Here is a 25835-nt window from a genome sequence, read left to right on the forward strand (position 1 = left end):
CTGCAGAAGTCCTTGAACTGAGTTTAAAATACAAACATGCCCAGTGTGGAATTAAAAAGTAACAATTTCCTCTAAAGGGAAAAGGTCTACAGAGGATCGATTCTATCATCCTGCGTGGGAGTGTGTTTATCAATAGTTTTAAAATTGTACTCTTGGAACTGAAACAATATGATGTGTTATATGGACTGTGTAGGCTATGACAGACAGACTTGATATATCTGAATCAATAGGTCTTCATTAAGTGTGTAGGCTACTCCCCTTTAGAAAGATACATTCATAAGACTAATCATCTGTGATTAAAAAGCAGAGTGTCAACAGATGGTTGAGTACCTGAAAATAGGTGACTCTTCAGTTATAGTGTAGGACAGTTCAAATATGACTACAGGACACGCAAAAGCCTTACCTTATTTCCAATTCCATTCCATATAACATGTTTCTTTTTGTTTTTATTTTTATTTTTTTTAAGCGACAAGGTCACCCTCTGTTGCACAGGCTGGAGGACATTGGTGTGAACACAGCTCACTGCAGCCTTGAACTGATGAGCTAAAGCAGTCCTCCCACTTCAGCCTCCTGAGTAGCTGGGACTACAGTCACATGCCATCATGCCCCCCTGTCTAATGTATATATATAAATGAGGTCTCACTATGTTGACCAGGCTGGTCTCAAACTCCTGGCCTCAAGTGATCCTTCTGCCTCAGCCTCCCCAAGTGCTAGGATTACTGGCATGAACCACCATAGCCACCTAAACATCTTTCTTAATATAAATTAGAACCACATAGAAAGATTATTTAGGTTTTCCTGTTAACTCTCTTCCAGAGCCCTAAAAGTTTTCAGTGAGTTAACAGGAGGAATTCCCCAAACTTTTCATTAATGTCTGTAATGTTCATGTTTAGTTCTTCATATAGCAATTGATTACTTTTTTGAGATAATCCCTTGGTTATCTTATATCACCTAAGAGCTGTTTAATTATTCTAGGCTTGTGAGGGCACTTATTTCACAAGAACTGAGTATAATGGGAAAAAGTCATCCTGCCAGATCTCTGAAAATTTTATAAATGTGTAGGAAGAATGCCACTACAGCGTTTTTTTCTGGATGTGGGAAAGAGGCTGTGTGGTACAGTGGCAAAGAGTCCAGACTCTGGAGAATTCCTGTGTGGAATCCTGGATCAGCAATTTGACTTCATGTGACCTTGAACAAATTATCTAACATCTCTGATCTTAGCTTTCTAATCTTTGAACCTCGTGTGGTTGTTATAATGATTAAATAAGCTAATATGTGTTTTAAATTGAACCATTTAAAACTGCTGATTTTCTAGGACCAAACAGTCAAATATCAGCCATTCGTGTAGTTCATATGGCTCACCCTAAAAGAGGAAACCAAACAGTGCCTGGCACTTGGTGAGCCCTGTGCCAATCTTGGCTTTACCTTTAATTTTCTTAGAGAAGGCACTATTTTTTTCAGTGAACAGCTTTATTTATTCACTTGTAGATGGATTCTTAACATAAAGTGGAAATAACACTAAGCAAAGTGTCCTAAGTAAATGCACTCCTTTTCTTCCTTTTACTGAATCTTATCAGTGTGTTAGCTTCTTTTTTTTTTTTTTTTTTTTTTTTTTTTGAGACAGAGACTTGCTCTGTCGCCAGGCTGGAGTGCAGTGGCCCCATCTTGGCTCACTGCAACCTCCGCCTCCCGGGTTCAAGCAATTCTGCTGCCTCAGCCTCCCATCTAGCTGGGACTACAGGCACACACCACCACACCCAGCTAATTTTTGTATTTTTAGTAGAGACGGGGTTTCACCATGTTGGCCGGGATGGGCTCGATCTCTTGACCTCATGATCCACCCGCCTTGGCCTCCCAAAGTGCTGGGCTGTTGACTTCTCTTTAAGTGATTTCTTCTAGTCATGAGATGACAGGACTGAATCAGATGATCCTGAGGCCATTTCCAACACTGATATTCTGTGATTCTAGAATAAATGGTCCTTCTGTGGCCGAGTTTTAAGTCAAGAGTCAAGTTGTCTCCACATTCACCTACAGAAAGAGAATCACACCACAGAACAGCTGCCTAAAGTAACCAGAGATATTCCAATTTGAGGTGCGGGATAATGGTTTTTAAAAACCCGCATTAATACAGCCACCAATCTTCCTAAAATCAAAATGGTCACATTCACAAAAATAATTACTTTTAGCCTACCTTTGCTGGGCTAAGGTCTTCCTGATTTAGAGGATATCTTCTTCAGTAAAGAAAATTACGTAATGCTTATGTCATTCAAATACTAAAATCACTTAAAGTAGCCATAATGAACTGTAATCTAATAAATAACTTTTTTCCTAAGTTAAAATTTTTAATACACATATGAGGAAAGTCTAAACCCACATCACTGTCAATTTATAGGAATAACATTACTTGAACAGTATTGCTACGTGCTTTAGAAAATAGTAGAGAATTTTAGTGGAAATCATTTTCAAAATTATAAATCAATTCTATAGAATATAAACTTAAAGATGTTTTTGAAACATTGTTTTTGCAAGCAGTTTGTGAAGAAGAGACAATGTGGCTGGATTTGAAAGGAAAATATACTTTAACTGTATACAGGAACATCTTCTGGTAGTAACAAATTCTTATATAATAGAACATCATTCAGTGTCTTGGTAAGAAATCACTTCCTTCACAGGTTGTATATTTTTGTACAGCAGCAATGCAGAGTGACCCCTGCTTCTGTTGCTGTTTGTTGATTGAGAGAAATGTTTTGCTTCCAGCCCTCAAAGGATAAATACTTAATTTGAAGGTGGATTACAGTAGTCTTTGATTTCTTCTCACCTTTTATATTCGAAAGTGTCCTTCATTTAATAAACATTAATTCAGTGTTTTAGGCACTGTGTGGGATATTAGTGGGAAAGACATGAAAAGAAGACACAGATCCTGGCCTCAAAAAGCCATCCTGGGGTTGGAGAAGGGGCAATGGGGATAAATACATGTAATGGGAGTAGGATGGGGTTATGTATTAGGTGCTGAGGATACTTCTTGTGTATATGGGGATATGGGTGGGGTGTACCTGGCGGTCGGTAGTAATGTAAGGGCAAGGAAGTCTTACCAGAGCAGGCATCTGACACTGCGAGTGGTGGATCACAGCTGCAGCCTGCTTTGCAGAGATGTGGAGGGTCCAGTGGGTAGAGACAGAAGGACCCGTTCACTACACAAATTATATGAATTATATGAATTGAAAAACTATGGGGAGCTGATAGAAGATTTTAGAGAAGTAACTTTGTCAACATTTTCCACTTGGAAATATCACTCTGGCTGCACTGTGGAAACTAGATTGGAGGAGGTCTAGACTAGAGACAGTACGCCAACCCACTCCATGACTGTTCATGAATCCAGAGAGCAGTGTTGCAGGGACCTGCACTGGTGGTGACAGCAGTGGGGCTAGAACATGTATGATAGATGTTAAAGATTTGATGTGTATTTTTCTGATTTGTATTTATAGTTTATTATAATTTGTAGTAAACGTTTTCTAGAAACCAGATATTATGATTTGAAGAAACATAAAATTTAAATGTAATGAGACTATCTGCATTTTAACCCTAGTGATGCCTTCTTTGTTTTATATACTCCATTGTAATAATAGATTTGCTTGCTATCAGTTCTCTTAATAAGGGTATATATTCTTGTGTCCTGTCTTATTTCTAATTAAATTAAATCTCTCATTAATGCATGTCAGACATCAAAATATTATACTTGAACAACTTTTCAGAAATGAGCTTCTCTGTTTCACTCACTGCTAATCAACATGCAGTCAATTCCTTTTCAGTTTTCTATAACTTTTTAAATTCTGTTTTTATGGCCTTTACCAACCTTCATGTTGTTTCTGCTTATGTTTTTCTGGAACATTTTTTTTCAGGATTTGGGGGTTCTTTCATGGCCCCTTCCCCATCTCCAGTGACTCCAGCTCAGAATAACCTGCTACAGCCCAATTTCGAGGCAGCTTTTGGGACAACGCCTTCAACTTCCAGCAGCAGCTCCTTCGATCCATCAGGTGAGGCAGTGACTTTCAAACATTCTTTTCATGTATCCTGGTAATAAAAAATCTATACTACCTAAGGTTAGTATGCAATCAGGAAATTTACAGTAAGCAAATATTGAATAATAATTTGGTTTATAAAATATTAATAAATCCCTGATTCAATAACTTAAAATTTACAGTACATATTGGTATCCATAAGAATAACCTGCAATCCTTTCTCTGTTTCTGTTTATTTTTAGCAGAAATCTAACTTAACCCACACACCATCTATTGCATGGCTTACGTGTACTTGGTTTAGAGATGGTTAAAGGAAAACAAATACTTTGTACTAAATCTTTGTACAGTGTTTGAATATGTGAACCCTCCCACTACTGTTGCTTACATCCTCTGAAGCCTGCATGGCCCTCAGTTTTATGAAGTTGAGACACAAATAATATTCTTTGCCTGCCTTTAACCTTTCATCACTGCTGTCATTTTGTTTGTATTCTCTTCCATTCTACTCTTCCCATGCTGGGTCCTTACTACAAATTTTCAATTGGTGAGTTTTTGGCAATTAAATGTGTTTCAGAAACACCCTAAATATATCCTCTGCCTGACAATTTGGTTGCTTCTATTGCCAGTGCCTAGTTGAATGCTGTCCTTTTTCACTTGAAAATTATTGTATAGTAGTTGTTGTCATAGATATGCGTAGTTTTTGATAAAGTTTTACAATTACAAAGTTGTTGACATAGATAAGATATTAGCAATATCTTATGCAAATGCTGTGTGTCCGCATTTTGAATGAACTTTCTGTATTCTAGGAACTGAACAGTTAATAACTTATCATTTGGTGATCAGGAGCCATTGATGATGCATTTGATCCCTAATACTTAAAATAGTGTTTAATTTACCTACACCCTTAGAATTATAACCAAAAGTGATTGCTCTAATGAGAAAGAAAAAAATCAAAATTATTACTTCTAAAATGTGATCAACTTTTTCAGGTACCTATTACTAGATGCTGATTGTTATATCAGATTTTATTTTGTTTCCTAATTTTGTAGGAAACTAAGAGATGCATTATTTTCTCATTTAAGAATTATTTTTAAATTAAACATCTTAGGTTTTCAGAGTACATTATTTAGACTTTGCCTTAAAGCACATTAGAATATTTTTGCTATTTTCTTAAATGAGAGCAACAATGGCAATATTGAGTGCCTATATAAAGCAAGCATTATAATAAACACATGATATATATCAACTAATTTAATGTTTACAACGAAGTCATCTATTGGTCATACTCTCCCCATTTACAGATAAGAAAACTAAAAAGTTCAGAGAGGAACTTTCTCAAAGTCTTATAGCCAGTGAGGCATGCAGCTGAATTGAAGCCCAGACCTGGCTGCAAAGTCTGTGTTCATTCCTGTACATTATACAGATTTTTTTTACGTCTTTGTTCATGTTCATTAGTAATTTCATACTTCATGAGTAGACATATGTCAACATGTTCTTCTTGGTGTTGCAGTCATGAAAAGTGTGAATTACATGCCTTCTTTTATAAGATTGTATATTCACTTGTTTCCATAGCTTATCAAAAGACAGTTTTACTTTAAGTTTGCGTATGACCTTGTTTTTGTTTTCAGTTATTCTGAACCTAGTCTATTTGATTTCCAGTGTTTGATGGTCTAGGTGATCTTTTGATGCCAACCATGGCACCAGCTGGGCAGCCTGCACCTGTCTCAATGGTACCACCCAGTCCTGCGATGGCAGCCAGCAAAGCCCTTGGGAGTGATCTTGATTCATCTCTTGCCAGCTTAGTAGGCAGTGAGTAATCTAGTTTTGTTTTGTTTTGTTTTTTTTAACTAAAGCATATGTGAATTCCCTCTCTCTCTCTCTCTCTCTCTCTCCCCCCCCCCCCCCCCTGTCTGTTGTTGTCTCTTGTGTTTTGTTTCTGGATTCTCTTATGAGTGAGTATAGCAGGGAGGGAATAGAAATACTTAGTGCTTTACCCAGTGCAGGTCCTTGGAAGGCAACAGTTCCTATGTCATTGGCTCACAAGCAATACCAATGTCATTTTAATCCAAATTATTAAAGGTATAACTAGGGAACATATACAATTATGAAACCAAGTGTATTATGTGTAATAAGCACTTAACTTTCCATTTTATTTGGAAATATGTTCAACAAATATTGAGCACCAAGCATTCTTCCAGGCTCTAGAGATAAACCAGTGAGCAAAAGAGTTTAAAAAAAAAACAGATAAAAATGTCTGTTCTTATGGCACTTGGGAAGGGCAGTCACAAACTTTAAAATCAGTAAATTGTATAGTGTGATACATCATATGTTCCATGGAGAAAGAACAGACAAAGGAGAGTTAGGAGTGCTACAGGGTAAGAGAGTAAGCCTGACCAAGGAGGTAAAATTTGAGCAAAGATTTTGAAGGTAAAGGGGTAAACTATGTGATGATCTAAAGAAGGACATCTGCAGGAAAATGAAATAGTCAGTGCAAACGCTTTGAGGAAGAAGTTTGCCTGGGAGAATCAAGGGACATCTAGGAGATGAGTGACTAGAGCGGAGTGGGCAGAGAATCCTAGAAAGGAAGGCAGCTATTATAAAGATCGAGCTTTGCATTATTTCTGAATTGTGTATTCATGTGAATGGGTTTACCACTGTAGATATGTATCATTATTCAAGGCAGTATCGAAAGTTTAGCAGATCACTGATGCAGAATCGTTTGCCTGTGCATTTGCCTGTGGACATATGTTTTGTTTTTCATTCCTTCCCTGTGGTCTGAGCAACCGTGAAAATGCTTTAATGACACCCAGGGAGAGGTTATTGGAGTATTTTCTCCTACACTAAAATTTCATCTCACTGAGTGATTGCTTTTTCTGCATACTGTAATTTATCCCCTTTCAGAAATAAAGGACTCATACCTCCAACTGCTGAGGGTGCCACCAACACACAGCCCTCAGCTGTCAACCACTATGAGAATGATCCCAGCTGAAAGAAGCTAACGCACTACAGCAATAGCCAAACAATCCTGAAAAAGAAAAAATCTGAAGTAGTCAGTTTTCCAATTTCAAAACTTCTACAAAGCTATAGTAATCAGGACAAATGGTGCTGATATAAGGATAGACATATAGAACAATGGTATAGAATGAAGATCCCAGAAATAACCCCCATATATATAGTCAAATGATATTTGACAAGGATGCCAAGACCATTCAGTAAGGGAAAATACATTCTTTTCAGAAAAAAAATAAAATTGGGGAAAGACTAAATAACTTCATGCCAAAGAATGAAGTTGTACCCTTTACTTATACCAAAGAAAAAAATCAAAAATAAGTCTTACAACCAAATGTAAGAGCTAAATCTATACAACTTTTAGAAGAAAACATAGGAGAAAATGACCTTAGATTAGGTTATGTTTGGTTTCTTAGATATGACTCAAAAACTACAAGAAACAAAAGAAAAAATAGGTAAGTAGGAATACATCAAAATTTAAAACTTTTGTGCTATAGACGATACCATTAAGAAAGTGAAAGGACAAACCATAGAATGGGAGAAAATATTTACAAATCATTTTTCAGATAAGAGACTTCTACTCAGAATAAAGAACTCTTATAATTCAATAATGAAAAGACAAATCATGCAACTTTTAAAATGGCAAAAAATTTACTTGAATAGACAGTTCTCCAAAGAGTATATACAGGTGGCCAATATGCACATGAAAAGATGCTCACCATTATTCATCAGTGAAATGCAAATCAAAACCAAATAATATATCACTTTACATCCATTAGGATGGAGATAATTAAAAAGACATATAACCAGCATTGATGAGAATGTGGAAACTTGAAACCCACAACATTGCTGGTAAAAATGTAACATAGTTTAGCTGCTGCTATAGTAAGAAGTCTGACAGTTACTCAAAATGATAAACACAGATTATCATATAACTCAGCATTTCCACTGCTAGGTGTAATGGAGTGGAAATGAAAGTGTGCATGCACTCAAAAACTTATACATGAATGTTTGTGGTATCATTATTCATGATAACCAAAAAGTAGACCACCCTAATGTTCATCAGTTGATGAATGGATAAATAAAACATGATATATCTACATAATGAAATATTATTTGACAATAAAAAGAAATGAAGTACTGATACATGCTACAACTGGATTTACTGTGAAAACATGCTAAGTGAAAAAAGTCAGTCAGAAAAGACTATGTACTTTCATATGTGATCCCATTTATATGAAATGTCCAGAATAGGCAAATGCATAGAGATAGGAAGTAGATTAGGGACTTCAAGGGGCTGAGGGAAGTGAAGAGGAAGAGAAGTGACTGCTAATTGGTACAGGGTCTCTTTTTGTGATGACAAAAAAGGTCTGTATTAACCTTGTGAATAAACTAAAATCATTGAATTATGCACTTTAAAAGGGTGAAGTTTGCTGTACAGAAGCTCTGGAGTTTAATTAGATCCCATTTGCCTATTTTGGCTTTTGTTGCCAATGCTTTTGATGTTTTAGTCATGAAGTCCTTGCATATGCCTATGTCCTGAATGGTTTTGCCTAGGTTTTCTTCCAGGGTTTTTATGGTCTTAGGTTTTGTGTTTAAGTCTTTAATCCATCTGGAGTTAATTTTATTGTAAGGTGTGAGGAAGGGGTCCAGTTTCTGCTTTCTGCACATGGCTAGCCAGTTTTCCCAACACCATTTATTAAATAGGGAATCCTTTCTCCATGGCTTGTTTTTGTCAGGTTTGTTGAAGATCAGATGGTTGTAGATGTGTGGCGTTGCCTCCAAGGCCTCTGTTCTGTTCCATTGGTCTATATGTCTGTTTTGGTACTACTGGTACCAAGACAGTAGTAGCCTTGTAGTATAGTTTGAAGTCAGGTAGTGTGATGCCTCTAGCTTTGTTCTTTTTGCTTAGGATTGTCTTGGCTATACGGGCTCTCTTTTGGCTCTGTATGAATTTTAAGATGGTTTTTTCCAGTACTGTGAAGAGGGACATTGGTAGCTTGATGGGGATAACATTGAATCTATAAATTACTTTGGGCAGTATGGCCATTTTCACAATATTGATTCTTCCTAACCATAAGCATGGAATGTTTTTCCATCTGTTAGTGTCCTTTCTTATTTCCTTGTGCAGTGGTTCATAGTTCTCCTTGAAGAGGTCCTTTACATCCTTTGTTAGTTGTATTCCTAGGTATTTTATTCTCTTTGTAGCACTTGTGAATGGGAGTTTGCTCATGATTTGGCTCTGTTTGTCTGTTATTGGTGTATAGGAAGGCTTATGGTTTCTGCACACTGATTTTGTATCCTGAGACTTTGCCGAAGTTGCTTATCAGTTTAAGGAGATTTTGGGCTGAGACAGTGGAGTCTTCTAAATATACAATCATGTCATTTGCAAGTAGAGACAATTTGACTTCCTCCTTTCCTAATTGAATACCCTTTATTTCCTTTTTTTGCCTGATTGCTCTGGTTAGAACTTCCAATACTATATTGAGTAGGAGTGGTGAGAGAGGGCATCCTTGTCTAGTGCTTCTGTACAGCAAAAGAAACAATCATTGGAGTGAACCAGCAACCAACAGAATGGGAAATAATTTTCACAATCTACCAATCTGACAAAGGTCTAATATCCAGAATCTACAAAGAACTAAAACAGATTTACAAGAAAAAACAACTCCATCCAAAAGTGGACGAAGGATGTGAACAGACACTTTTCAAAAGAAGACATATATGAGGCCAACAAACATGTGAAAATATGCTCATCGTTGGTCATTAGAGCAATGCAAATCAAAACCACACTGAGATACCATCTCATACCAGTTAGAATGGCAATCGTTAAAAAATCTGGAGACAACAGATGCTGGAGAGGATGTGGAGAAATAGGAACACTTTTACAATGTTGGTGGGAGTGTAAATTAGTTCAACCATTGTGAAATCCAGTGTGGTGATTCCTCAAGGACCTAGAAATAGAAATTCCATTTGACCCAGCAATCCCATTACTGGGTATATACCCAAAGGATTATAAATCATTCTATTATAAAGACACATGCACACATATGTTTATTGCGGCACTGTTTGCAAGAGCAAAGACCTGGAACCAACCCAAATGCCCATCGACGATAGACTGGACAAGGAAAATGTGGCACATATACACCATGGAATCCTATGCAGCCATAAAAAAAGATGAGTTCATGTCTTTTGTAGGGACATGGATGAATCTGGAAACCATCATCCTCAGCAAACTGACACAAGAACAGAGAATCAAACACCACATGTTCTCACTCCTGGGCGAGTGTTTGAACAATGAGAACATGTGGACACAGGGAGGGAAGCATCACACACCGGAATCTGTTGCGGGGAGGCTAAGGAAGGCACAGTGGAGGGTGGGGAGGTTGGGGAGGGACAACATGGGGGGAAATGCCAGATATAGGTGACAGGGGGTTGGAAGCAGTAAACCACCTTGCCATGTATGTACCTATGCAACAATACTGCAAGATCTGCACATGTACTGCAGAACCTAAAGTACAGTTTTAAAAAGGGTGAAGTTTATGGTATATGAATTATATCTCAATAAAAATGTTTTCATAAAACATTTTTCAGTGTTAACTGAGGCTTCTATTGAGACTGCATTGCAGTCTTGCCCAATCACAGTTTCTTCTCTTCTCTTTCACAATAAGTCTCCTGCACAATAAATCTTCATCCCAGCCTCTTCTTCCCAGGAGACCTAGCTTGCAGCAGAGGCTCAGGTCCTCAGGTTCCCATCCCCGTCTGCCTCAAAATTTGACAAGGGACTCATGTATACATATGTAAGATACATTTCTGCTTTTTTTTCTTTTTCACGTAGACAGGCATAAATATTTGATTTAAGTTTTTAATCACTTAATACACATAGATTTAGTTTTGTAGTCTAATTGAAAAATAAATTTTAAAATGAATTTTGTCTTTTAAAAAAGAAAAAATAGCTAACATTTTAGGTAATCATTTCTATATTTAATGTTCAGGTAATATATACATTATTCTATTTTGTAATGCCAAAATTTGGTCATAAATAAATATTAACTTCATCTTATAATACATTGACTCTACACCTGATTAGGGCTGTTGTCCTGGCTATTCCTTCTGCCTAGGAAGCTCTCACCGGATCTCTGCTCAGCTTTGCCCCAGTCTCACCTCTGTGAAGCCTTCCCCAAGCACTCTGTATAATATTCTCGGGCCTCATGCCTATCCTACCGCTTCAACCCAACTTATTCTGCCCTTCCTTTTCATTTTTCCATAAGCTTTCCATAGCCTATATAATTTACTTTCTGATTATTTTGTCATCTGTCTGACACCATAGGAATGCAAGTTCCTCCAGGATAGGGCTTTCCTACTATTTTCTTCACTAACATGTCCCAAATGCCTAGAACAGTGCCTGGCATATATAGATGCTCAAGAAATATTTTCTGAAGTAACAAATGGATTGATATTAGAGCAGATTGATTAAGCCAACTATGTCAAGGGATTCACAGAGCCACTAGAAGGACATATGGAACTCAGCACATCATTGTACTCACAGCTGACATTTATTACAGTAGCATAGGAAGGATACACAGCTGATAATAAGGGGAAAAGACAAGCAGAATCTAGAAGAATCCACATGCAGACTTCCTTAGGCTCTATCTCTCCCTTGAGGTGAAGAACACAGCCTTCACCCAGCAACAAAACTACAGCAGCATGTATGAGATATTTTTACCTAAAGAAGACCTTTAGAGACTCCACACTCAGAGTCTTTATTGGACACTGATTATGTAGGCACTTTCTGCTTGCATGTGCCAAAATTCCAGACTTGCAGAATGAAAGTGGATATTCAGCATAAACCATATCATTGTACAAAACGATTTAGGCCCAGTGATTCACCTTTATCATTTGGGGAAAGTTTAATCCCATTGTAGAGAGCAGTTTACTAGCCAAGTTCCCCGATTGCAGCCTTTCTAAAATAGCAACATCAAACCAACTATGTTTGCTCTTTTCTGGACACCAGTTGACATTAAAATGGATTCTTAAGTCTAACATGGAGTAAAAGAAAATCTTTAATTTATGAAAATATTTACTAATATAGTTCTTTTCTGTATAACTGAATGCAGTAGTTCCTAAGCAAAATATGGACTTTTTACAGACTTCCGATCTTTGATATTTTAAATGTCATATCATATAACCTGATTATAGAGATTTATATTCTTTTTTTATCCATTTATAGATCTTGGAATTTCTGGTACCACGTCAAAAAAGTAAGTGTTTCAGTATTATCTGATTTCCTTTTGACAGTATATTTGTATTCATTTGAAGCTATTAACCATTTTACTCATTGGAGTAATTATTCATTCTCATGCTAGATAATTTCACAACTGATTTTTATTTCGTTTCAGATTTTCATTGTTGTTATTTTACTGGAAGCTCCAAACTGTTGCTTTGCAATGAAAATGAATAATCTATTTCAATCTCCAAGATTGTCGCTAAGTTATATCTAGAAGTATTTGAGAATTGTGGTTTGAATATTTTAATAGCATTATATTCTAGATTCATTACTATAGTTCTATCCATCATAGATTTTTAGAAGTTTTTCATGGAGTATTAATTGTAAGGAAGGATAGTAAAAATGGTAAACATTATATCCTTTTTTAGATATATATTTTGTCATTGAAATTGAGACAAATTTTTCAGTGATGATGTCTTATGAACCCTGTAAGGTAGGTTGCAGTCATGATATAGTTGTGTGAAACCTTCTGCTGAACCCTCTAAAAGCCTGAAAGTACCATCACCAATGCATCTTAAATTTAACCAAATATAAGTGTACAGTATATATTATATATTTATTTGCATTTTTAATAACAAATGAATTCAGTTGGATTTTCCGACATACTTTTCTTTATGGAGGATAGGAAATTCCTATGATTATTGAGGCCCAAACTCTAAGTGATTTTTTTTTCACATGCTCTTAAGCTCTCTTAGATAGAACATGGTGACATTCCTCTATAAGTTTTAACTTCTGTCCTTATTACCATACCACTTGACTCAAACAAGCTACTTTTAAACCCAAATAAAATAATCTAAGGAGCCACACACCATTTTTTTTTTCTGATTTGTGTTTTTTGTTTGTTTGTTTGTTTGTTTGTTTGCTTGTTTTGCATGGTTGATTTTAGGGGAGATCTTCAGTGGAATGCTGGAGAGAAAAAGTTGACTGGTGGAGCCAACTGGCAGCCGAAAGTAGCTCCGGCAACCTGGTCAGCAGGCGTTCCACAAAGTGCACCTTTGGTATGTAGCCGTCAGAGCCCATAATGGTCAGAGCCCATAGCAGCACAGGCAGTTTGCCAGTTTCCAAGTGGGTAGAGTAGGGTGCATTTTGCTAACTTAGCTGCTGATGGTGCACTTACTCCTCTGCATTGAAGAAATATAAGGAAGATGCAAAAGTTACCAAACTGCAGATTCCATTGACTTTATATTTAATAAAGATTATGACCTTTTTAAAATTTTAAACATCTTAATATTTATACTTCCATATTTGTAAAATTATGAAAATAATTTATCAAATCACTTAATATCATTTATCATTTTATCTGTCTTATCATATTTCTTACCCAAGTTTTCTGATTGTCTTACTAAGTAATAACTTTTTTCTTACCAGAAAGATTGGGCAGTGTTTTATTGTGTAAGTGAACGTTAATTTTAAAATCCTGTTACTTCTACTTACCATTTAAAAATTGGAACTACTCACACCATCTTTTCTATAAGGTTTAATGGATTTTATTTCTGTATTTTAAATTTCTATTAATATATTAATACTTCCATTCACTCTGAGAAAGAATGTATCATTGAACATAAAGACTATTGCTTTGTGAAATTTGCTGACACAAAAAGAACATGTTTTTGGAGTGGCAAAATGTATAATTTTCTGTATCTGCTCCAGGTTTAGCAAAACTAGGCTAGTCACTGTTTCTCAAGCTTACTGGCAGTTTTCTACCTTTGCTTACCACCTCCACCTGTGTAAATCATACCCATCTCTAAGGCTTTCTTGATATCATTCTTTGGGTAAATACAGCCATTCCACATGGAAGAAATTGGCCAAAACAAAGGGGTTACAGAACCCATGCAAGTCTGAAATCCAGTGAGGCAGTCAAATCTTAAAGCTCCAAAATGATCTCCTTTGATTCCGTGTCTCATATGGAGTCAGTGTGACCACCAGGTCACACTGATGCAAGAGGTGGGCTCCCATGGCCTTGGGCAGCACCGCTCCTATGGCTTTGCAGGGTATAGCCCCCCTATGGCTGCTTTCACAGGCTGGCATTGAGTGTCTGAAGCTTTTTCAGGCTCACAGTGCAAGCTGTCAGTGGATCTACCATTCTGGGGTCTGGATGATGGTGGTCCTCTTCTCAAAACTCCACTAGGTGATGCCCCAGTAGGGATTCTGTGTGGGGGCTCCAACCCCACATTTTCCTTCTGCACTGCCCTAGCAGATGTTCCCCATGAGGGCCCTATCCCTGCAGCAAACTTCTGCCTGAGCATCCAGGTATACCCATACACCTTCTGAAATCTATGTGGAGGTTCCCAAACCTCAATTCTTGGCTTCTGTGCACCAACAGGCTCAACACCACATGCAAGCTGCCAAGGCTTGCAACTTTCACCCTCAGAAGCTACACCTTGGCCCTTTGAGTCATAGCTGGAGTGGCTAGGACACTGGGCACCAAGTCCCTAGACTGCAAACAGCAGAGGGACCCTGGGCCTGGACCACAAAACTACTTCCTTCTACCCCCCATACCTCCGAGTCTATGATAGGAGGGGCTGCTACAAAGGTCTCTGAGGTGTCCTGGAGACATTTTCCCCATTGTCTTGGTGATTAACATTTGGCTCCTCATTGCTTATGCAAATATATGCAGCCAGCTTGAATTTCTTTTCAGAAAATGGGATTTCCTTCTTTTTTTTTTTTAGATGGAGTCTTGCTCTGGCGGCTGGAGTGCAGTGGCACAATCTCAGCTCACTGCAACCTCCGCCTCCCAGGTTCAAGTGATTCTCCTGCCTCAACCTGTGGAATTGCTGGGACTGCAGACATGCACCATCACACCCAGCTAATTTTTGTATTATTAGTAGAGATGGGGTTTCACCATGTTGGCCAGGATACTCTTAATCTCTTGACCTTGTGATCCACTTGCCTTGGCCTCCAAAAGTGCTGGGAGTACAGGCATGAGCCCTGTGTCCAGCCAGAAAATGGGATTTTCTTTTCTATCACATTGTCAGGCTACAAATTTTCTAAACTCTTACGTTCTTGTTTCCACTTTAAAAACTGAATGCCTTTAACAGTACCTATGTCACCTCTCAAATGTTTTGCTGCTTAGAAATTTCTTCCACCAGATACCCTAAATCATCTCTCTCAAGTTCAATGTTCCACAAATCTCTGGGGCAGGGGCAAAATGCCGCCAGTCTCTTTGCTAGAACGTAACAAGAGTCACCTTTGCTCCAGTTCCTAAAAAGTTCCTCACCTCCATCTGAGACCACCACAGCCCACATTTTCCCATCTTTTTCTGAGCCCTCCAAACTGTTCTAACCTCTGCCTGTTAGCCAGTTCCAAAGTCACTTCCACATTTTCAGGTATCTTTTCAGCAGTGCTGTACTCTACTGGTACCAATTTACTGTATTAGTCTGTTTTCACACCACTGATCAAGACACACCTGAGACTGGGCAATTTACAAAAGAAAGAGGTTTCATGGACTTACAGTTCCATACAGCTGAGGAGGCCTCACAGTCATGGTGGAAGGCACTGAGGAGCAAGTCACATCTTACATGGAAGACAGCAGGTAAAAAGAAAGCTTGTTCAGGAAAACTCCCCCTTATAAAACCATCAGATCTCATGAGACTTATTCACTACCATGAGAACAGTACAGCAAAGACCTGCCCCCATGACTCAGTTACTTCCCACTGGGCCCCTCCCACAGCACGTGGGAATTCAAGATAAGACTTGGGTGGGAACACAGCCAAACTGTATTGTGAGGCAGTTTGCAAAATAATGAGGCCACTAACCCAGAAGCGAACAAGGGAAACGCACTTTAAAAGTAATATTAAGTTGAAAAACTCCCTTGGCTGTCACCCGCCCTGAGATCAAGACTTAACTGTGCAAAATTGAGAATTCATCAAGTACTTAATTAACAACTGTTTTGCATCTTTAGGATGACAAAGCTGCCAACTGATTGGTAGGCACTTTCACAGACTGATATTAATGTTTTGTTTTTTTAATCCCAAACTGCTTATTTTTGTTTATGAAGCAGAAAATTTTTAATTACTGGTAATTAAATCTTAGAAAGTTAAATATGGAAAGTATTAGTATAAAGTATCCACAGCAGCTATGGAAAGAGAAATTAGAACAACAGAAACTATTTATTACAATGAAGAGTTACATAAAGTTTTATTTGCTTTATTTTCCTTAGCATTTTATGCCACAGTATAAAGGCTGTCTTATGCATAGTTATTTTATCTTTATTAATTCTTAGTTTTATCTATATTCTTTTATAAATTCACTGCCATTTCCTCCATTTATTTTTTACAAAACTCTTCTTTCCTAACAAAGTTGTGGCTTTGCTCTTACTTAAGAAATTATTCTGAGGGAACTCTGGCTTTCTCTGACATGCCCTTGTACCCTGCCTCCCCAGTTGATCTCTTCCATCCTTCTATTCCTTAATAGTCTCTTTCTAGGAATACTCAAGTAAAAGAAGAGAGACACCAGACACATGTGCTTCAGAAGCAGCAAAGCAGTGTTTCCAAATTTTCCTTGTAATCTACAGGTCTTTGCTATGGAGAAGGAGATGAAAGATGCAGATTTGGGATGGGGAGTCTTTTTAAAGTTTGTATTAATAGATAAGAACTAAGATTACTTTTCCTCACTGATTCTAAATTTCCCTTAATTGCTTCTTAGAGGTGCAGCTATAACATTTTTCAGATCACAGAACCCAAGTTAGATCTGAAAACCTTAACAGGACTTAAATATTGAACTATGTCTGCTGGCAGGCTCTGTGGAAATGGCCATCAGGAGCCCTGTGCTTCCTGGGTTACTTACTTCTGTTTTACAGTGCACAGCAGACCTATTAAGTTTTTATCAAAGTGGGAAGATACTTGCAATTTAGAAATACATGCATTTGGCAGGAAGATCACTGTTAAAAAAAAAGCTTTAGACAAAATAAATTTAACAGCGTTGAGCTGGGTGTGAAAACCCACCCATATACTCCCAGCAACAGAAGCAGGAGGATCACTTGAGGCCAGGAATTTGAGACCAGCCTGGGCAGCATAGTGAGCACCTCTCTCTAGAAAAATTAAAAAGTTAGCTGGGTGTGGTGGCACATGCCTGTAGTCGTAGCTACATGAGAGGCTGAGGCAGGAGGATCGCTTGAGCCCAGGAGTTTGAGCCTGCAGTGAGCTATGATTATGCAAGTTTAACAGAGTTTATTTAAGCAAAGAATGATCCGTGGATCAGGTAGCACTTGGAACAGAAGAGGTTCAGAGAGCTCCAGCACAGCGGTGTGGACCATGAGCTTTTATTGGCTGATATGGAAGTACAAACAAAATATATTTGGTTGGTCACAATAGAAAGACCCTAGTTAGAAGTTAGTTTGTTGATTTCTGCTTGACAAAGTCTCTAGTTAGAAGTTAGTTGGCAGTTTCTGATTGGTAAAGTCTCTAGTTTCATTTTATTATGCTGGGCTTCATTTTGCTTACAAGAGAACTCAAGGTGCTAGAGCTGCACTAGTCAAGTGGCATCCCAGTTAAAATCTTATCACCACTGAATCTAAGAGTTAATCTACCATTTTAGCAAAATGACTCACTCGGATAATTTCTTCAATTATTTGACCCAATTATTTGATAAGGAATTTCTGCAGGTTCCTTTTGCTTTGATAACTAATAAAGCCCTTTTCTCTTTCATAGCCTGAAGTCCTAATGATATAATTCAGGTCTGGTGAATAGCCTGCCACCTAGCCTCTTGAAATGATGGGTAAAACATTAATCTGAAATATAATTTTTATACATATTTTCTTCCTTTTGAAAAAACTTTTATTGAAGTAAAATTCACATAACATTTAAATTCATTATTTTAACAATTGAAAGTATATATTCAATGATTCTTAGTATATTTGCTGTATTTTGGAACCATCACCATTATCTAATTTCAGAATTTTTTCTCATCACCCCAAAAAAGAAACACAGTCCCTTTCAATTTCCCCATACCCCTGTAGCCTTTTGTGCCTGGCTTCTTTTACTTAGCAGAACATTTTCTAGATTTATCCCTGTTGTAGCATGTATCAGTACTACATTTTTATGGCTGAATATATTCCATTTCATGGATATGCCACATTTTGTTTATTCATCAGTTGATGAACACTTGTGTTGTTTCTATTACACATAATACATTGTTTTTATTATCACACATGAGTTTTCATATGAACATATATCTTCAGTTCTATTTGGAATATACGTAGGAATAGAATTCTGGGTCATTTGTAACTCAATGTTTAACATTTGAGGAATTGCCAAGCCTTTCCGTAGCAGCTACGTTATTTTACGTTGCCACCAGCAATACATAGGGTTTCAGGTTATCTGTGTCCTCCCAATACTTGTTATTTTATTATTTATTATATCAGTCGAATGAGCATGAAGTGGTTTTTATTGTGGCATTGATACGCATTTCCCTTATGACTAACAGTATTTAACATCTTTTCATGTGTGTATTGATCATTTAAATATATATCTTTAAATTATTTATCACATAAAGATATATCTTCTTTAGAGAAATGTCTATTTATGTTGCAGGAGATGAAAAATTCTTTTTTCCTACTACCCTTCTAGACTCTCTGACTGGGGCTGTGTACATTGGACTAACCAAAGACAAAAAGAATAAAAGAAACAGAGATTATTAGCACATGCATCATGCTTACACATGGGAGCACCCAGAATGAGTATCTCAGAGGCTTGATTAGAACATGGGCTTATTTATGTAGCATCTTAGCAAAGGAACAATACATTTTCAGAGAAGTCACAAGACAAGGGAAAAGCACTTTGACTCTCTAATGTGGCAAATATATGAGAAACTAATGGCTGTTAAAGGCCAGTTAGTAAAGTTTGTTATGCATTTTGTTCTGATGCTTTCTCCCAACTGATTAGGGTCTAAAGTTGTCTCTGGTGATGAACTTTTGTCCCTAATAGAGAGGGGAAGAGAAATATATCTATAAATTTATGTTCCAAATAGTGAGAAGGAAGAGAGCTTTTCTTGTATCTGCTTCTTTTCCGTTGCCTTCAGCTCAAAAAAATTATTATGCCAAAGTGTCATATTTTGGGGTGGCATATTCTACTACCCTACAACATCCTTAGCCCATTTTATAATTGGGTTGTCTTTTTATTGTGGAGTTGAAAGAGATCTTTAAATATTTGGGATACTAGATGCTTATCAGATGAATGATTTGCCAATATTTTTATTGTGTGTGTTCATTTTCTAGTGCCCTTTGATCCACAAAAGTTCTTAATTTTATTTAATAAACTACAATTTATTTTTTTCTTTTATTACTTGTGCTTTTGTTGTCATATTTTTAAAAACTATTGCCTTATCATAGGTCAATGAATTTTTTTACCTATATTTCTTTCCAGGAGTTTTATAGTTTTACCTCTTATATTAAATCTTTGACCTATTTTAAGATCTTTTTTCATGTGATAGGGGTCCAAATTCATTGTTTTGCATGTGGAAGTTCAGTTGTCTCAGAATTGTTTGTTAAAAAGACTATTCTGACTGGGCACAACAGCTCATGCCTGTAATCCCAGCATTTTGGAAGGCTAAGGTATGTGGATTACTTGAGCTCAGGAGTCTGAGACTAGCCTGGGGAACATAATGAAACCTCATCTCTACAAAAAAATAATATTAGCAGGGTGCAGTGGCATGTACCTGTGGTTCCACCTACTCAAGAGACTGAGATAAAAGAATTGTTTGAGCCAGGGAAGTGGAGAATCACTTGAGCCAGGGAACTAGAGGCCACAGTGAGCCATGATCATGCCACTGGACTCCAGCCTTGGTGACAGAGCAAGATCCTATCTAAAAAAAAAAAAGGAAAAGAAAAGAAAGAGACTATTCTTTCTTCACTAATTGGTTTTGATAACCTTGTCAAAAATTAATTGATCATCTGACATATTGGGCTGGATAATTTAAGAAAGAGAAAATAATAACCATAGATGTATGGGTTTATTTTCAGACTCTTTATTTGCTTATGTCAATCTATATGTCTGTCCTTATGCCAGTACCACACTGTTTTGATTAATGTAGCTTTGTATTAAGTTTTGAAATTAGGAAGTATGAGTCCCCCAAATTTGTTCTTTTTCTAGATTGTTTTGGCTATCCTGGTTCTCTTGCATTTTTATATAAATTTTAGGTTCAGATTGTCCATTTCTCCAAAAAAAGTGGTTGAAATTTTGGTAAGGCTTTCATTGAATCTGTATAGAAATTTGCAGATTATTGCTGTCTTAATATTGTCTTCCAATCCATGAACAAAGGATGCCTTTCCATTTATTTAGTTCTTCTTTAATTTTTTTCAACAATGTTCTATAGTTATAGTGTGCAAGTCTCATATTCTCCTGTTAAATTTATTTTTTAATATTTTATTATTGTTCATATAAGTGGAACTGTTTTCATAATTACATTTTTTTATTGTTCATTGCTAGTTGCCCGAGGAACTCTGCACTGAGTTTTGTATATTGGTCTTGTATCCTGCAACTTTGAAGAACATGTTTATTAGCCTTGACAGTTTTGTCGTATATGGATTATTTAGGGATTTCTACATATAAGAAAGATCATGTCATCTATGAATAGAGGTAGTTTCAGTCATTCTTCCCATCTAGATGCCATTTCTTGATTTTTCCTGCTAACTGCCCTGACAGAACTTTCAGTACCTCCTTGTCTTGTTCTTAGGGAAGAAGCCCTCAGTCATTTTTTTCAGTCACTAAGTATGATGTTAGTTGTGGGCTTTTTGTAGATACCCTTTATTGGGTTGAGGTATTTCCCTGCTATTTCAAGTTTGTTGAGTATTTTTTGCCATGAAAAGCTGTTGGACTTTGTCAAATGCTTTTTCTTCATCTATTGGGATGATCATTGTTGGATTTTCTCTAATTCATTCTTGAGGTCTCTCTTAAGAAAGGGACTGCAAACTCTCACCCTTTCCTGACAGGCTTCCAAAGCAGGTGGCTGTTTACAATGTGCCTTTCATGGGATACTTCTTTATTGTGGTGGGCAGCTTCATGTCTAAGGTGATTCTTTCACAGGAAGCTTGTTATACTGGCAAATGCCCTTGTGGCTCTTCTCTAACCTGTGTTGTTTATTTCTACCAAGATAGCCACTCTCTAAGAGTTAGGTGTCAGTCATTTGAGATACAGATGAGGCATACAACAAAACACATGAAATTATAGAAGTTTTATTACTTACAAATCCAGGGAGAAGAGGGCAACATGTCAATGGGAAGTGGGGAGCCATCCAGAACACATGTGCTCAACCAGCGGATAGAAGCAAAAGAGAGCAAAAGTGAGGGATCTGTGGGCCAAGGCCTTTATTGGGGTCCAGGATATCACCCAAGCAGGTTTCCCACAGGAATTTAATTGGTAGGTTTACAGCAAGCAGGCACAAGTTCCATGGAGTGACACTGTGACTGAGAGGTGGTTGTTGTGGCATAGATGCACAGCTAGGTCTGCAGAGCATAGGTGACAGTGGGGTAAGTCAAGTGGATTGTATCTAGCTATTCCGTAGGGAAGGTGATGATATAAAGCAGATATCTGGCTGACTAAGGAACTGGGAGGAGACAGAGAACTAGAAACTGTGTCAAGAGTGACTAAGCCGTGCGTCTGACATGAGAAAGTTAAAGATGTATCCAAAATAGACGCTGAGGTAACATAAATTATAAGAATTAACTATAATCATGCATTTTTTTCTTTTATTCTATTAATATGGTTTATTGCATTGGTTGATTTTCATATATTAAGCCAACCTTGCATTCCTGGGTAAAACCCACTTAGTCATGGTGGGTCATCTTTTTAATATGCTGCTGGATCCAGTATGCTAGTATTTTGTTGAGAATATTTTTATCAACATTTGTAAGGAGGGATATTGCTCTATAGTTTCCTTTTGTTTGTGATATCATTGTCTGGCTTTGGTGTCAGGGTAATACTGGCATCAAAGTGTTACCCTTTCTTTTTTGTTTTGAAGAGCTTGAGAAGAATTGATATTAATTCTTTATACATTTGGTATAATTCACCAACAAAGCTATCTAGTTATGGGTTTTTCCTTGATGGAAGTTCTTAGTTGTCATTATTGATTTTTTGTTAGAAATAGGGTCTCACACTGTCACACAGGCTGAAGTACAGTGATGCTATCACAACTCACTGCATTCTCAAACTCTGGGCTGAAGCAATCCTCCCACCTCAGCCTCCTGAGTAGCTAGGACTACAGGCACACACCACCAAAATTTAGGCCCAGCGAACTTTTAAAAAATATTTTGTTGAGATGAAGGTCTCGCTATGTTGCCCATACTGCTGTGTTGCTGTTTCTGAACTGCTAGCCTCAAGTAATTCTCCCACCTCATCCACTTTAAATGCTGGGATTATAGGCATAAGCCACCACATCTGCCTAAAAACCTTGCTTAATATAAGTTATAGCTATATAGAAAGATTAGAACAATCCTCAAATGTTGAACCCAATACCTGTTAGAGGATATAATGACAGGAAAAGATAAGCTTAGGGAAGTCTGACTCATTTCCAGTGAGGATGGGTCTAAAAAGATAGAGAGGAAGCCCAGTGTTGTGAGCAAACTACAAGCCAGCAAGTCCAAATGATGCTTTAACAGAGAACATCAAGTCAGTAATCTTGTTTATATCATTGGTGTCATGCTAGACCCATTTTCCTTTTTAAATCTGAAACTGAAATTTGAGATTCTTTACATATCCGCTCATACATATTTGACATACAATCATCTTAAAATCATATTCTGTCATTTTAAAACCAAATTATGCTGGACTGAGTACAGTGGCTCATGCCTATAATCCCAGCATTTTGGCAGGCCAAGAAAGGAGGATTGCTTGAGGCCAGGAGCTTGAGACCAGCCTAGGCAGCACAGCATGACCCACCTGTACACATTTTTTTTTTTTTAATTAGCCATGGTGGCATGTACCTGTGGTCCTAGCTATTCATGAGGCTGAGGTTGGAGAATTGCTTGAGCCCAGGAGTTCGAGGCAGCAGTGAGCTGTTATGCCAGTGTACTCCAACTGGGACAATGGAGTGAGATCCCATCTTTAGAATAAATAAATAAAAACCAAATTATATTGTTCTTTTTGTTTGTTTATTGTTTTGTATGTGTTTTGTGTATTTTGGTGTTATTTGTGTGTATGTGTGTGTGTGTGTGTCTGTCTGTCTGTCTGTCTGTTTGTATAGCAAGCAGCTGTACCTCCAACCAGTTCAGTTCCTCCTGTTGCCGGGGCCCCATCGGTTGGACAACCTGGAGCAGGATTTGGAATGGTGAGTGATGACTTGTGCTAAAAATTGTAATCGACATTTCTAAATTTTTTGCCAAATCCCAAATTAGCAAGTATTCCTACAGAATATAATTCTTCCCAAAATACAGTAAGTAAAACTTTAAAAGTTGCTTAAACCTTAAGTAGTCTACATATGAAGTAATAAAATCAGTTATAAAAAACTTAAGTTCTACCATCCAATTAATTTCCATAGTACATTGTTACATCATTTTTGCTGTAATATTTACAAAACATAGCATTAGCCCAATCATAAAAACCAACCTTTAATCCTTATACCAGGACTTTTTACTTACCAATTTTACCAGCCAAATTTAGGACCATCTTCATAAAGAAACAAATTTTTATCTCTCCAAGAACTATGCTTAGAGAAGATGAATTATGATTAGAGAACAAAATAATTCTCCAAGAATAATGCTTATAGAACAACAAAGCTTGGTTGGGATGAGGAGACGATGTGGCCAACCAGGCTTACCCTACCCACCCACCTCAGCGACTCTCTACCTCGCAGTACAGCCTCACATTATCCCTAGTCAAAATTGCAAATTATACTTTCTTATAGTCCTGGATTCCTGAAATATTATCAGAAGTACATAAAAGCATAAAAGGGTAGTGCCCTAGTAGGTTCCACTCAGGCTCTGAACCACTCTCTGCTCTTTCTCCTCAGCCTCCTGCTGGAACAGGCATGCCCATGATGCCTCAGCAGCCGGTTATGTTTGCACAGCCCATGATGAGGCCACCCTTTGGAGCTGCCGCTGTACCTGGCACACAGGTCAGTTTCTTCAGTGCCCACAAAACACTGGCATTAACTAATGAGTATAACATGTTTGTGCAGCAAACTGTTTAAAAAGTATTTTTACCTAATGTAATCCTCATACCTGTTGCTTCAGAAGTAAAGGGAGCATAGAAGGCAGATCTGCAAGTTTGAGATTTGGGGGATAAAAATGATAGAAATAATTCACTGTCTTAAGATCCATCCATTGTCTTCCCACTTAATTCAAATTGGTTCCTGAGGACATCCATACATTCAGGGCATCCAAGTGTCCCAGAGGAGTGGATGCTTCTGGTCTGTAGTTTTGTTATCTGTTTCCAGCGTTAGCCAGAAAGGTTGGTGGCACAGTCCTCTAGACTGCCATGTCCACCCAAGACTCATGACACTAACTGCGTAAGTTTGCCAAACTGCAAAGTCTGTGAGAATAGTCCCTGTAAGAATCTCCTCACTACAGACACAAGCCACAAGTTTCTGAGTCCCCATGGCCACCCCCACTTCAGACTAGCTGGCTACAAATTGAGGTTTTTCCATGGCCACCCTCAGGTTAGGCAGTTTTCCTGAGGTTAGCCACCCTCAGGTTAGACTGACTCACAGAACTCAGGAAAGTACTAAACTTATAAGAGTTTTATTGTAGTAAAAGGATACAAATTTGATCCAGTTATAGGAAGAGATGCAGAAACATCATCTGGGAAAGTTCTAGACATGAAGCTTCTTTGTCTTCAGAGGTGGATTCTCCTCGGTGCATTATCTTGTGACAGTGTACATGCAGTATTGCAAGCTCACCTGAGCTTCAGCATCCAGCGTTTATTGATGGTTCATTATGTAGGATTAGTTGGTTGAATTGTTACCCGTTTTGTTGAACTCAATTTCCAACTCCTTTTCTTTCCTGAATATCAGGCTGGTTTCATGTGGCCCAAAGACCCAGCCCTGAATCACATGGTTGGGTTTTCTGGCATGGCCAGCCTCCACTCTGAGTCACCTTGTTAGCATAAACTGTCAGGTATTGTTCCTGGAGCTCATGATGAGTAACAAAGACACACCTATCATTTGGGAAATTAGAAGGATATAGAGGTTACCTTCTGGGCAAAGAAAAAACCTCAGTTTAGGTAAAGCTAAATTCCTTACTACACACTGTGCTACTTCCCCTTCAAAAATGCCAAAATATATTACACTTTGCTGAACCGTTTTACTGCTAACAGTGCTCGTCTTACTGATAAATCATGCTTTCCTGATTCCTCTTTTAAATTGTCTGGCTAAGGTGATGTTACATGTAGAACCAAAGAAATTTTCATCATGAGACATTGACCTGGATGGGGTCAGGTCACCAAATTACTACTTTAGTAGCAGCATGCTTTCCAAACGAAATCAAATAGCTCAAATATATTTTAATGATATGAGTAAATGTTTTCAGTCCTGTAATATTTTTAACTTATCAAATCGGTGTTTATACTGTCTTATCCATGGAATACCCTCTATGAACT

The 25835-nt window shown here is 37.6% G+C and overlaps 1 protein-coding gene across 25 annotated transcripts in view; it reads left to right on the forward strand.

The window, feature by feature from the left end:
- The window catches only part of SNAP91 (synaptosome associated protein 91), a 156643-nt gene that overhangs the window by 125131 nt on the left and 5677 nt on the right, over positions 1 to 25835 (forward strand). For 17 of the 25 annotated variants that reach the window (XM_032275372.1, XM_032275380.1, XM_032275388.1 and 14 more), the window contains 6 exons: positions 3900 to 4034; positions 5676 to 5825; positions 12253 to 12283; positions 13196 to 13307; positions 23485 to 23568; positions 24250 to 24354. In XM_032275372.1, the coding sequence (XP_032131263.1) occupies positions 3900 to 4034; positions 5676 to 5825; positions 12253 to 12283; positions 13196 to 13307; positions 23485 to 23568; positions 24250 to 24354 (617 nt within the window). The remainder of the gene's footprint in view (positions 1 to 3899; positions 4035 to 5675; positions 5826 to 12252; positions 12284 to 13195; positions 13308 to 23484; positions 23569 to 24249; positions 24355 to 25835) is intronic. The other 8 variants (XM_032275385.1, XM_032275383.1, XM_032275381.1 and 5 more) reach the window with 1 other exon arrangement.

The sequence above is a fragment of the Sapajus apella genome, unplaced genomic scaffold (genome assembly GCF_009761245.1).
Source record: "Sapajus apella isolate SASKATOON/1434 unplaced genomic scaffold, GSC_monkey_1.0 scaffold6, whole genome shotgun sequence".
Taxonomy (NCBI): Eukaryota; Metazoa; Chordata; class Mammalia; order Primates; family Cebidae; genus Sapajus; species Sapajus apella.